The 13,418-nt window shown below is 51.9% G+C and overlaps 1 protein-coding gene across 3 annotated transcripts; it reads right to left on the bottom strand.

The window, feature by feature from the left end:
* Window positions 1–721: 721 nt before the first annotated feature.
* CHRNB1 (cholinergic receptor nicotinic beta 1 subunit) lies at window positions 722–13,310 on the bottom strand. Of its 3 annotated transcripts, XM_031003348.3 has the most exons (11): window positions 13,186–13,310; window positions 12,962–13,101; window positions 12,258–12,302; window positions 11,462–11,571; window positions 11,255–11,363; window positions 10,756–10,903; window positions 9,617–9,826; window positions 3,915–4,138; window positions 2,986–3,158; window positions 2,501–2,648; window positions 722–1,849 (listed from the first exon to the last, which is right to left on the bottom strand). In XM_031003348.3, exons 1-11 carry the CDS (start codon window positions 13,241–13,243, stop codon window positions 1,709–1,711), a joined length of 1,506 nt encoding a protein of 501 aa, XP_030859208.3. In that variant the 5' UTR covers window positions 13,244–13,310; the 3' UTR covers window positions 722–1,708. The 3 variants fall into 3 exon arrangements, with proteins under 3 accessions (XP_030859208.3, XP_055223354.2, XP_030859209.2); XM_055367379.2 differs by lacking the exon at window positions 9,617–9,826 and having other exon boundaries at window positions 13,186–13,285; XM_031003349.3 differs by lacking the exons at window positions 12,962–13,101; window positions 13,186–13,310 and adding an exon at window positions 12,757–12,863.
* Window positions 13,311–13,418: the final 108 nt, after the last annotated feature.

Here is a 13,418-nt window from a genome sequence, read left to right as displayed (position 1 = left end):
TGGGAGGCCGAGGCATGTGGATCACTTGAGCTCAGAAGTTCAAGACCAGCCAGGGCAACATAGTGAAACCCTGTCTCTATAGTTTTTTTTTAAATAAGATTATTTTCAAGAGAAGCCAAATTTCTCATGAAATATTCACATTTTAAAAGCAGTGAACTAGTAGCCAGGCATGGTGGCTCACGCCTGTAATCCCAGCACTTTGGGAGGCCGAGGCGGGCAGATCACGAGGTCAGGAGTTCGAGACCAGCCTGGCCAACATAGTGAAACCCCATCTCTACTAAAAGTACAAAAATTAGCTGGGCATGGTGGTGTGTGTCTGTAGTCCCAGGTACTCAGGAGGCTGAGCCAGGAGAATCACTTGAACCCGGGAGGCAGAGGTTGTGGTGAGCCGAGGTCGTGCCACTGCACTCCAGCCTGGGCAACACAGCGAGACTCTGTCTCGAAAAAAAATAAAAAATAAAAGTAGTGAACTAGTTCAAATTTAAAACTGTGCAGGCCAAACAAAAAACACACCGTTGCAACCTCTGATACATATCGCATAGTGCTTTTTTCCCATCTCCTGTGATCCCCAGACAATCCTATAGGGCATATGCTATCATTAGTTTCATTTTACAGATGTGGAAACAAGTACAGAGCAAGCTAGTGGCCTGTGTGAGCACCAAGGCTGGAACTTGAATGAAGGCCTTCAAAACGCTTGTTTTTTCTCATTACCAATGCATGCTTGTAGAAATAACTTTTTTTAATCCCAGAGATAGTACACATTACAAAACAAAATAAATTACAGAAAGGTAAAAAGAAAACGACCACAAGACCCAACATGCAAACAATAAGCGCTACTTTATTTCTACTTTTATTTTTTTAGAGACAGGGTCTCACTATGTTGCCCAGGCTGGTCTCAAACTGTGGGTTTCAAGTAATCCTCCCACCTCAGCCTCCTAAGTCACTGGGATTACTGGCCTGACCGACCATGCCCAGCTTATAAACATTATTAATTGCTGTATTTACTTCCGGAAATTTCTTTCCCCTATTCAACAAATGTTAAGCACTTACTATAGGTCAGCACCTGTGCATGGCACTGGGGATGCTGCAGTGAACAAGACACTTTTTTTTTTTTGAGATGGAGTTTCACTCTTGTTGCCCAGGCTGGAGTGCAATGGCGTGATCTTGACTCACTGCAACCTCTGCCTCCCGGGTTCGAGTGATTCTCCTGCCTCAGCCTCCCTAGTAGCTGGGATTACAGGCATGTACCACCACACCTGGCTAATTTTGTATTTTTAGTAGAGACGGGGTTTCTCCATGTTGGTCAGGCTGGTCTCAAACTCCCGACCTCAGGTGATCCGCCCGCCTTGGCCTCCCAAAGTGCTGGGATTACAGGCGTGAGCCACCGCGCCCGGCCAAGACACATTTCTTGACCTCATAAGGCTTATAATCTAGTTCCTGTTCTTTGTTCTATTTCACTGGCGACCTAGGTGTTGATACCCAAAAGAGCTGCTTCAAGATCCCAAAGAGTAAATCAGATGATACTGCATTTCAGGTGGGTCCAAGACACCTGCCTACCCAGCCCTCAGTCCAATGCAGTCCCCAGAAACGAAATAAGAGGCCCAGATTCCTCGTGAAGGAGTTAAGAGGCAGAGAAGGATAGGGCTTGACAGTATCACCAAACTCTCACTTCAACTGGCAGAGGGCCTGGGTCTCGACCCTCCAGTCTTCAAGGAAAGGGGTCTGGAGGGGGCAAGTGGTACGTGGCGTCCAGGAAGATGACTAGGGTCCCAACGCTGGTGAAGATGATGAAAGTCCACAGGAAGAGGCGGTCCACTACCATGGCCACAAACTGCCAGTCCTCCTTCAGCTGTGGGTAGGCAAAGGAAACTTCCTGAGCTCTGGGCCCAGACCCCCAGGGAAACCCCCCCATTTCCCCGCCCGGTACCCGCCTGAGTCCTCCTACCACTGGTTTGAGGCAACAGCCGGGAGCGCCAACAGGAGGGCGAGACTGCAGGCGATGCATGGGCGTAAAGAACCAGTAGGTAAGCAGGGGGTGGGACCAAATGAGGGAGAGGTCCAATCAGAAACGAAAGCGAGGCCGGGCGCGGTGGGTCACGCCTGTAATCCCAGCACTTTGGGAGGCCAAGGCGAGCGGATCACCTGAGGTCAGGAGTTTCAGACCAGCCTGGCCAACATGGTGAAGCCACGTGTCTACTAAAAATACAAAAATTAGCCGGGCGTGGTGGCGCGCCCCTGTCGTCCCAGCTACTCGGCAGGCTGAGGCAGGACAATCGCTTGAACCCGTAGGCGGAGGTTGCAGTGAGCCGAGATCGAACCACTGCACTCCAGCCTGGGCGACAGAGAGAGACTCTGTCTCAAAAAAAAAAAAAAAAAACCAAAAAAAAAAAAAAAACCACAAAAAAAAAAAAAAAACAACGAAAGCGAGTGCTGGTGCGGAATTTGGGGGTGGGGCCAAGGTCGCCTAGGCCTGGCCTTGTTCCACCCCCGTTGGACATACCGCATCGTGGTCCTCCTGTTCCTGCAGCTGTCGAGCGATGTAGCTGATAGAGGAGACGACCTCCCGTAGCTCCGGAAGCAGGGCCACAGCCCGGTTTGGACCATCGATAAATCGCCGCAGATCAGGGGCAGGCAGTTCAGGCTGGAACCTGGAAGAGGAGTGACTGGCCACGCCCAAACGCAAAGACAGCCAGTGCCGGCGACCCAGGCCCCGCTCCAGCTGCCTCCAACAACTTGCCAGTTCTCAAAACCCGAGAGCCCTTCATGCTTTTCCCTCCAGCAGTGATCTCTCTAGCCTTGTGCAACTTCTTCCACCGCCTCTGTTTTAGTTCCCACCTCCCCTCAAAGTGAGCAGCAGGAGTACTACAACTCCCATGATGCTCAACCACAGCGTCTTCCGGGAGCATGGGCCGCTTCTTCCGCACACTCTTCTGGGAACTGTAGTTCTCCCTCTCCCTTTTATGTGGGTAACGGGCGTAGTCCTACCTATTGGGTTTGGGGAAGAGAAAATCACTTGGCGGCTTCCGGATGAAATATTCATCTGTTCCCCGACCCCAGTCACTTCCTGGAGAAGAACAGTGAGGGGGCTCCGGCATCAGGTCTCTCTCGGGTTTGGGCCTTTTTAGACGCAGGTACAGCGGAAGTTTGTGAATGAAGATCTGCAGAGTAGAAGAGGCGTATTGGTGGGGGCTTTCATGCTTTCAGACCAGAAGGGAAACAGCCAACCAACCCACTCCACATGCCCATTCCCGCGCGTGAGTATGTGCGTGCATATTCTTCCACAAACGAGCTACACAAGGAAATGCAGCCACACAGACCTAAGAGCTCTTTAGTGGGTTGGGCCTGTCGCGGTGGCTCACGCCTGTAATCGCAGCACTTTGGGAGGCCGAGGCAGGTGGATCACCTGAGGTCAGGAGTTCAAGACCAGCCTGGCCAACATGGTGAAACCCTCTCTCTACTAAAAATACAAAAATTAGCTGGGCGTGGTGGCGGGTGCCTGTAATCCCAGCTACTTGGGAGGCTCAGGCAAGAGAATCGCTTGAACCTGGGAGGTGAAGGTTGCAGTGAGCTGAGATTGTGCCATTGCACTCCAGCCTGGCCACAGGAACAAAACTCCATCTCAAAAAAAAAAAAAAAAAAAGCTCTTTAGTGGGTTGGGAGGTATCCCAACTGGAAAGAGAGGGCTTCCAATCTGATAGTACCTAACCCTAAGAATATTTCCCTGGGACCCGAGATGGGCAGTATTGATGAAGAGAGTATGGGATCTGCGAAATGATAATGATGGGGGCCAGCTTAACTGTGCAACATTTCAACACTCAACAAGCTTGGACACTTCAACACTCTGCCACATAGCTATAGTTCTCCCTATGGTCTGTAAAAGGAAAATTGGGGTTGGAGGAGGAGATCTTTCTTACCTGACGGACCCAAAGGGGCATTTGGTGGGTGTGGGGTGAGCGGTGGTGCAGGTTGAGAACCACGACACTAAGGATGACTGAGAAGGTGACGAGGACCATGGTAAACATGAGGTACTTGATAATAATGGGTACTGATAGTGAGGTCTCAGGTACTTTGTCAGCCAGCAGCAGCAGGAACACAGTAAGGGTCAGCAGGGCAAAGATTGAGAGCCCCATCTTCTCTCCTTGGAGGGCAGAGGGGAAGAGAGAAGGATTAGACTTGCCTGAAGGAAAGCTCTATGGCATAATCAGTGATCATGTTTCCAGGCCATTCAAAGACAGATTTCTACAGCCAGGCACAGTGGTTCACACCTGTAGTCCTGGCACTTTGGGAGGCCAAGGTGGGAGGATTGCTTGAGCCCAGGAGTTTCAGACCAGCCTGAGCAACATAGGGAGACCTCTTTTCTACAAAAACAAATTTGAGGCTGGGTCTTGCTCTGTCACCCAGGCTGGAGTGCAGTGGCATGATAATGGCTCATTGAAACCTCCACTTCCCAGGCTCAAGTGGTCTTCCCACCTCGGCCTCCTGAGTAGCTAGGACTGCAGGTGCACGCCACCATGCCCAGCTAATTTTTGTACTTTTTGTAGAGACAGGATTTCACCATGTTACCCAGGCTGGTCTCAAACTCCTGAGCTCAAGTGATCCACCCACCTTGGCCTCCCAAACTGTTGGGATTACAGGCGTGAGCCACTGTGCCCAACCTCTACAAAAAGAAAAAAAAAAAAATTAGCCAGGCACAATGGCGCATGCTTGTGGTCCCAACTATTTGAGAGGCTGAGTTGGGAGGACTGCTTGAGTGTGGAAGATGGAGGCTGCAGTGAGCTGTGATGGCACCACTGAATTCCAGCCTGAGCAACAGAGCAAAACTCCATCTGAAAAAAAAAAAAAAAAAAAAAAAGACAGGCTTTTGGAAGGGCCATCTGCATGTAAATCATTCCTACATCTGTATGTCCACCCTGGACTTCTCCCCTGAATGCCAGATATATATCCATCTGCCTACTCAACCTCTCTTGGATAGTTGGATGTCTAATAAATATTTCAAGCTTAACATGTCCAAAACTGAGCCGGGTGCAGTGGCTCACACCCGTAATCCCAGCACTTTGCGAGGCCGAGGCAGGCGAATCACCTGAGGTCAGGGGTTCGAGACCAGCCTGGCCAACATAGTGAAACCCCATCTCTACTAAAAATACAAAAAATTAGCTGGGCATGGTGGTGGGTGCCTGTAGTCCCAGCTACTAGGGAGGCTGAGGCAGGAGAATCTCTCGAACCCAGGAGGCAGAGGTTGCAGTGAGTCGAGATCGTGCCATTGCACTCCAGCCTGGGCATCAAGAGCAAAACTCCATCTCAAAAAACAAAAGCAAAAACAAAATGAAACAAAATGTCCAAAACTAAATTATCTTACTACCAAAGCTACTCCTCCCATAGTCTTCCCTATCTCTTATGTATTTATTTATTTTTAGACAGAGTCTCACTCTGTCACCCAGGCTGGAGTTCAGTGGCGTGATTGCGGCTCACTGCAACCTCTGCCTCTTGGGTTGAAGCAGTTCTCCTGTCTTAGCCTCCTGAGTAGGTGGGATTACAGGTGCATGGCACCACACTTGGCTAACTTTTTGTATTTTTAGTAGAGACAGGGTTTCACCATGTTGGCCAGGCTGGTCTTGAACTCCTGACCTTAAGGGATCTGCCCACCTTAGCCTCCCAAAGTGCTGGGATTACAGGCGTGAGCCACCGCGCCTGGCCTATACCTACTTTTAATTGCATGCAGATTAAGCAATGGATTAGGCAGAAATTTCTAGGGAAAGGGCAGTAACTTCTGTGTCATCAGGTGATTGCCAAAGGGGTGGTAACTCCCAGGTGTTTCCACGGCAATGGTAAACTGACATGGCACACTCGTGAGTATGTCTTATGGAAAGCTGCATCTGCCCTGTTCCTGTTCTAGCTGGTCCTCAATTTGGTCTGGAGTCGAGTCCCACCTCCTACATCACCACCTTGCTCTAAAGCACATTACCTTAGGTCTGAATTATTGTAAAGCCCTCCTAACTGGTCTCTTTGCTCCATCCTTTTCTCCCATGCTGACTGTTCTCAACCGAGCAGCCAGACTGATTTTGTTAAAATATAAATCAAGCTGGGTGCGGTGGCTCACGCCTGTAATCCTAGCATTTTGGGAGGCCGAGGCGGGCAGATCACCTGAGGTCAGAAGTTCGAGACCAGCCTGGCCAACATAGCGAAACCCCATCTCTACTTAAATTACAAAAAATTTAGCTGGGCATCGTGGTATGTGACTGGAATCCCAGCTACTCGGGAGGCTGAGGCAGAATAATCGCTTGAACCCGGGAGGCGGAGGTTGCAGTGAGCCAAGATCGTGCCACTGCACTCCAGCCTGGGTGACAGACAGGGACTGCATCTAAAAAAAAAAAAAAAAAAAAAAAGAAAGAAATAGAATCAGATCATATCATTCCTCTTTCCAGAACCTTCCATCTCCTGCATGAAAGCAGGGGTTGAGGGGGCTTCCAGGGCTGGGGTGGCCCTCTAGGACAGCCTGGTGTGGGTGGCGGCGGGGCTGTGGCCTCAGTGGCCCTGACTGCTGAGCATGTGGCTGAGCTTGCTGGAGTGAGGATGTCCTTGGGTGGGGGCATGGAGGACTGGCCCTGGAAGCTGCTCCAGGCCCTGGAGGGCCCAAGATTAAACAGCACCTGGCAAGAGAACCTTGCATAGCTGTCTCCAGGTTGGACAGGTGGGGCTTCAGGCCTGGAGATAAGGGCACACCAGGCCATGGTGTCCTGGACCAGAGAGCCCTGGACACCTGGGCTGCACCTGACAGAGCTGTGCGTGTGGCCTTCCTGGGCTCTTGGTGGCCGAAAGACCAACGTTAAAAAACATGACAGGCTGGGCGGGGTGGCTTACACCTGTAATCCCAGCACTGTGGGAAGCCAAGGCGGGTGGATCATTTTAGGTCAGGAGTTTGAGACTAGCCTGGCCAACATGGAGAAATCCCATCTCTACTAAAAATACAAAAATTACTCAGGCATGGTGGCGCATGTCTGTAATCCCAGCTACCGGGGAGGGAGGCTGAGGCAGGAGAATTGCTTGAACCTGGGAGGTGGAGGTTGCAGTGAGCCGAGATCGCACCACTGCATGCCAGCCTGGGAGACAGAGCAAGACTCTGTCTCAAAAAAAAAAAAAAAGAAAGAAAGAAAAGAAAAGAACCTGAAACATCCACCCAACACATGCCCCAGTGAAACTCACTTGCCTGTTCTAGCATGCCCAAGGCCATAGCAACTCAGACCAGAAGGCCAAGGGTGTTACTCAGCATCAGTGGTTCTGGGCCTTCCTGGGTCTAGAGTCCCTTAGAAACGCAGCTGGTTATGGTCTATAGGTCCTTCCCATGAGCTCCTTGACTTCATCTCCTACTGCTTTCCCCTCTGCTTACTTCATTCAGTTCTACTGGCCTCCTTTCTGTTTCTTGAGTACTCCTGACCTCAGGTGATCCGCCAGCCCCAGCCTCCCAAAGTGCTGGGATTACAGGTGTGAGCCACCACGCCCAGCCTGCTTTCCTTCTTTAGACCAAGGATTTGATGGCAGAGAGGAGGAAAGCATGTTTTGAATACCAGAGTTAAGGATATCAGGTCTCTGAATTAGACTGCCACTGACCCAGGTTGGAATTGCAACACTGCCCCTCTCTAACTGTGTAATGATTTCAGGCAAATGACTTAAACTCTTTCAGCCTCTTTATCCTCCACTGTAAAATGAGAATGACAATTCGTTACTTACCTCACAGGATTGTTGTAAAGTTTAGAATTAGTACATGTACCATGTTAAATGAATTACCTTATAGCAAGTGTTCAAAAAAGAAAAACAAAAAACAACCCAAAACCCAGTGCTTACATAGAACTTACTGGGTGCCAGGCATAGTTCTATTAACTCTGTCAATCCTCAAAATAATTCTAGGCGGTAGGGACAATGGTTGGCCCACTTCCAGATCAGGAAACTGAGACACATAGGGATTAAGGAATTTGGCCAGGTGTGGTGGCTGACACCTATAATCCTAGCACTTTGGGAGGCTGAGGCAGGTGGATCACCTGAGGTCAGAAGTTCAAGACCAGTCTGGCCAACATGGTGAAACCCCATCTCTACTAAAACTACAAAAATTAGGCAGGCATGTTGGTGGGCACCTGTAATCCCAGCTACTCAGGAGGCTGAAGCAGGAGAATCGCTTGAACCCAGGAGGTGGAGGTTGCAGTGAGCCAAGATCACGCCACTGCATTCCAGCCTGGGCAACGGGGCAAAACTCTGTCTCGAAAAAAAAAAAAGATTAAGGAATTTGCCAAAAGTTATCCTATTTTGCTGCCTCCTAAAGAAATGTTGACTATTACTATTATTTATTTATTTATTTATTTTTTGAGAGAGTGTCTGTCTCCCAGGCTGGAGTTCAGTGGCGCAATGTCGGCTCACTGCAAGCTCCGCCTCCCAGGTTCATGCCATTCTCCTGCCTCAGCCTCCCGAGTAGCTGGGACTACAGGCGCCCGCCACCACGCCCGGCTAATTTTTTGTGTTTTTAGTAGACATAGGGTATCACCATGTTAGCAGGATGGTCTTAATCTCCTGACCTCGTGATCCGCCCGCCTTGGCCTCCCAAAGTGCTGGGATTACAGGCGTGAGCCACCGCGCCCGGTGGCTATTACTATTATATATTGCCCAGGGAGATAGGAGGTTAAAGAACTAGTGGGGGCCGGGCGTGGTGGCTCATGCCTATAAGCCCAGTACGTTGGGAGGCTGAGGAGGACAGATCGCTTGAGTTCAGGAGTTGCAGACCAGGCTGGGCAACATGGTGAAACCCTTTCTCTACCAAAAATACAAAAAAATCAGCTGGGCATGATTGTGGGCGCCTGTGGTCTCAGTTACACAGGAGGCTGAGGTGGGAGGATTGTTTGAGCCCAAGAGTTTGAGGCTGTAGCAAGCCATGATCACACCACTGCACTCCAGCCTGGGCAAAAGAGCAAGACTCTGTCTCAAAAAAAAAAAAAAAAAGAAAAGAAAAAAAAAGGCCGGGCGCTGTGGCTCACGACTGTAATCCCAGCACTTTGGGAGGCCGAGGCGGGCGGATCATGAGGTCAGGAGATCGAGACAATTCTGGCTAACACGATGAAACTCCATCTCCACTAAAAACACAAAAAATTAGCCGGGCGTGGTGGCAGGCACCTGTAGTCCCAGCTACTCGGGAGGCTGAGGCAGGAGAATGGCGTGAACCCGGGAGGCAGAGCTTGCAGTGAGCCGAGATTGCACCACTGCACTCCAGCCTGGGTGACAGAGTGAGACTCCATCTCAAAAAAAAAAAAAAAAAAAAAATTAAAGGAGTAGTGGGAGTCTGAAAGTGGGCAGGGAATGTTGGGAAAGGGAATGGGAGAGCTATCTAAGCCTGGAGGTTTGTGGTTCAGAGGAGTAAAGGCTTTATGGATTAGAGGCTAGGACTCCTATTAGGAAAGAGTTCCAGTTTCACTGAGCGGAGGAAAGGTGGCAGTCAACGGGAGGCAGAGCCTGGGCGGGATTGCTGAAGCCCAATCTATGATGCTTTGGATTGGCAGGAAAACCCTGCCTGGATTAAGGATGAAGAGGAAGAAGCTGAGCCAATGACAAAAGAGTAAGGAGCCCCTTCCCCCATTACCTGCATCTGGTGGCAGGTAGAAGACGAAGATGGCCAGAAGAGTGATGAGGATGCATGGGGCAATGACGTTGACCAGGTAGAAGAGAGGCTTGCGGCGGATGATGAGGTAGAAGATGACTTCCTGGCGCTGTCCTTCCCTCCCTCCCCTAGGATCGCCTGGAGGCTGGATTAGCCGAGAGGGCTTGTGGATAATCTCCCATTGGCCATTCTCTGGGGATGAGCAGAAGGAGGGGAACACAGATGTGGGAGCTGTCCTGGTTAGTGCCAGGTATGGCTTGCTCTGCCACAGCCTAGACCTGAGAGGGCTGACTTTGATGAAACTAGCTGTGAAAACTGGGCTGAGTAGCCCATCTCTAATAAACTTGGGCAAGTCTCAATTTCCATATTTTTATTTATTTATTTTGAGACAGAGTTTCGCTCTTGTTGCCCAGGTTGGAGTGCAGTGGCGTGATCTCGGCTCACTGCAACCTCCGCCTCCCAGGTTCAAGTGATTCTCCTGCCTCAGCCTCCCAAGTAGCTGGGATTACAGGTGTCCGCCACCACACGTGGCTAATTTTTTGTATTTTTAGTAGAGACGGGGTTTCACCATGTTGGCCAGGGTGGTCTCGAACTCCTGACCTCAGGTGATTTGCCCGCCTCCACCTCCCAAAATACTGAGATTAAGTCGTGAGCCACTGCGCCAGGCCCTTTTTTTTTTTTTTTTTTTTTTTTTTTTGAGACAAACTTTCACTCTGTTACCCAAGCTGGAGTGCAGTGGCGCCATCTCGGCTCACCGCAACCTCTGACTCCCAGGTTCAAGCGATTCTCCTGCCTCAACCTCCCAAGTAGCTGGGATTACAGGCGTCTGCCATCATGACTGGCTAATTTTTTGTATTTTTAGTAGAGACGGGGTTTCACCACGTTAGGCTGGTCACGAACTCCAGACCTCAAATGATCCGCCCGCCTCGGCTTCCCAAAGTACTGGGATTGCAGGCATGAGCCACTACCCCCGGCAATTTCCATACTTTTAAAATGTAGATAGCCATACCCATCCTGCTGACCCCACAGGGCTATATTGGGCATCACTGACAGTATATTTATGAGTCCGTTAGAAGCTGGAAATGATAGAGCCCATGGATGTAGGAGCCATGCCTACTCACCAATGAAAGTCCCTTCATGAATGTGGATTTCCTGATGCCCTTGCCCGTCAGGACCCAGGCATGTCTGCAGGCTGACCTCCGAGCTGTCATAGCTGTAGGAGCTGAACACCATAGTGCAATTCTGCCAGTCGAAGGGGAAGTAGGTGACCTGGATGGAGGAGAGAGTCACTAGAGCTGCCAGAGAACCAGTCAGCGCTGGTGGAGTTTGGGAGGTCTTTGGGGAGGGCACAGAGAAGGGGAATCATGGAGGAATTGGAGCGTTATGAAGGGAAGCCATTAATGGGGGAGGGGTGGGGAGGGCGGTCACTGAGTAAGACTAGAAGTCAAAGAAAGTGTACAGAACACTCAACGGAAAACCAGGAGGGTAGACGAGGTGAGGGTCATGGGGATTAGATAATGGGGGAAGGATGAAGGATGGGAGTCGCTGGGGAGTCAGGATGTCTAAGGAAAGGGAGGATTTGTAAGAGCTCCTTCAGCTTCCAATGTGGAGGCCGGAAACCTGGATGCTGCAGCTGCTGCGATAGATGCCCGGGGGTTGCCAACGCACGGAGCCGTCGGAGGACACCACGACGCTAATGTCCAGAGCCACGTCAAAATTTCCATCATTGCTGCAGAGAAGGGATCTCATCTGGGATCAGGCCCCGCGCCCGGAGGCCCCGCCCCCCGAGGCCCCGCGCCACCTCCCGGGCTTTGGAAGTTCTCCTACTTGTTCAGTAGCACCACGTCAGGGAGCCACACGGATTCCGCCGTGATGCGGAGCAAATCGATGCCGTCGTGCTCCGCAGGGTCCCAGCTCAGCCTGTAGTCAGTCCACTCCTAGTGAAGCAGAGGCTGAGGGGCTGCCCCGGGTTGGAGGCCGGGAGGGATTTGGGATTTCCAAAGGAAGCCCAGGAAGGGAGTGCAAGGAAGGGGAGCAGGACAGGCATAAACTGTGGGTCAAGGGGCCGGGGTTCTGGCTCTGGCTCCGCCTTCACTCGCTGGGATCCACATCAGCTAATTTCCCTTCCCCCGCACCGGGTTTCAATATTTTACTCTGTAAAAATGAGGAGGCTGCAGTAGCTAGCCTCTAAAACGGTTTTCAAACTGCAGTTTGCAATCCTTTAGTGGATGGGGAATGAAATTAGCGGCCCCAAACCAGTGTTTCAAAAATTAGAATGGGCCAGGTGCAGTGGCTCACGGCTGTAATCTCAGCACTTGTGGAGGTTCCCCCCGAGGCTGGTGGATGGCTCGAGCCCCCGCGTTCAAGAACAGCCTGTGCAACATAGTGAGACCGCATCACACACACACAGACACACACACACACACACACACAAAATTGGAATTAAAAATGCATGGGGTGCAACTCCTGTAGTAAAGTTAAGTGTTGTTTCCTCGAGCTTTTGCTTTAGTTATAAACGTGTTATTTAAAGTCATGATGTAAAAAATATTCTTACTGGGCTGGATATTCAAGGAAATTGTCAAGGCAGAGGGAAGCCCTTTCCCACCCCGCGGGGTCTCCATACCAGGTCTAAGTACACCTTTGTGCTCATCTCTTCATCCTTCTCGTTCTAGAAGGGAAAAATTTAAGGGGTAAAGGTGAAGTAGGGTGGAGAGAAATGAGGGGGCTCGGGGGGCCAACCTCTCTCCTGGGAACACCGCCCCCTTTTTCTGAGCCCCACCCTCTCGGGTCCAAGTCCACCTCCCAGAAGCGGCGTTAGTTTAAGACCTGCCTCTATCTCAGAAACACCTCTTCCTGCCGTCTACACTCCCAGCCTATCAACCTACCAGACCCGCCCCTGCCTAGCCCTCCGCCTAGCTCTGTCCCGGGCCCTGCCTTCAGCTCATAATCCACCCAGCCCCGAACCTCCACCCGCTGCCATTTATTGACCCCTGAGCACCAAGCTCCGCCCCACCCTGGGCACTCAGGACTCCTGTGGCCCTACTTCGAGGTCCGTCCCCCAGCCCCTGCCTCGTCCCCAGCTCCACTTTAAGGTCCGATCACAGGTCCGTCCTTCACCCTACCCGGTTCTACTCCAGGCCCGTCCACCACCCACGGCCAGAGCTTGTCCATTGGTCTGATTTCGATCCAATCTTCACCAAAGGCTGGTCCATCTCAGCCTGGTCTCGTCCCAGGCCCCGCCCCCAGCCAGTCCCCGGTCCGGCCTTGCCTAAAGCCACGCCCCCGGCCGGTCGGCTGGCCTGACCTCCACCCCCCGCGCGCCCTCACCAGGCTGATGAGTTGCGCCAGGATGAGACCAACGCTGACCCTGACACGGTCTCCCACCTCCCGCGCTGGCCGCACGGAGCTATCATAGCCAGAGAAAAGTTTCTCCCGGAGTCGACCCTCCGCCTCCGAGCCGCGGACGCCTGGGGAAGGAGAGAATAAGTGCAGCCCTGGTGCCTGGCCACGACCGCTGGCCCCGTCACTGCCCCTTCGGGGCCTACACTTACCTGGGGCGAGCGGCGCCCCCAGCGCCCCCAGCAGCATCAGCAGAGCCCCTGGGGTCATAGCCTGGCGGCTCGCTCAGTGACTTCACTCAGAGAGTCGCTGGGACCGCCAGCACAGGGGAAGTGACGAGGAGCCCGGGAATGTGCACCTGTTGCTGGGGGACAGCCGCCAGCCCACCCGCCCCGCCCCCGGGACTTGATCCTGCCTCGAGCAACTGCCAAGCCCGCCACCGACA

Source organism: Gorilla gorilla, chromosome 19 (assembly GCF_029281585.2).
Source record: "Gorilla gorilla gorilla isolate KB3781 chromosome 19, NHGRI_mGorGor1-v2.1_pri, whole genome shotgun sequence".
NCBI lineage: Eukaryota > Metazoa > Chordata > Mammalia > Primates > Hominidae > Gorilla > Gorilla gorilla.
This window is presented reverse-complemented; position numbering and strand designations above follow the sequence as displayed.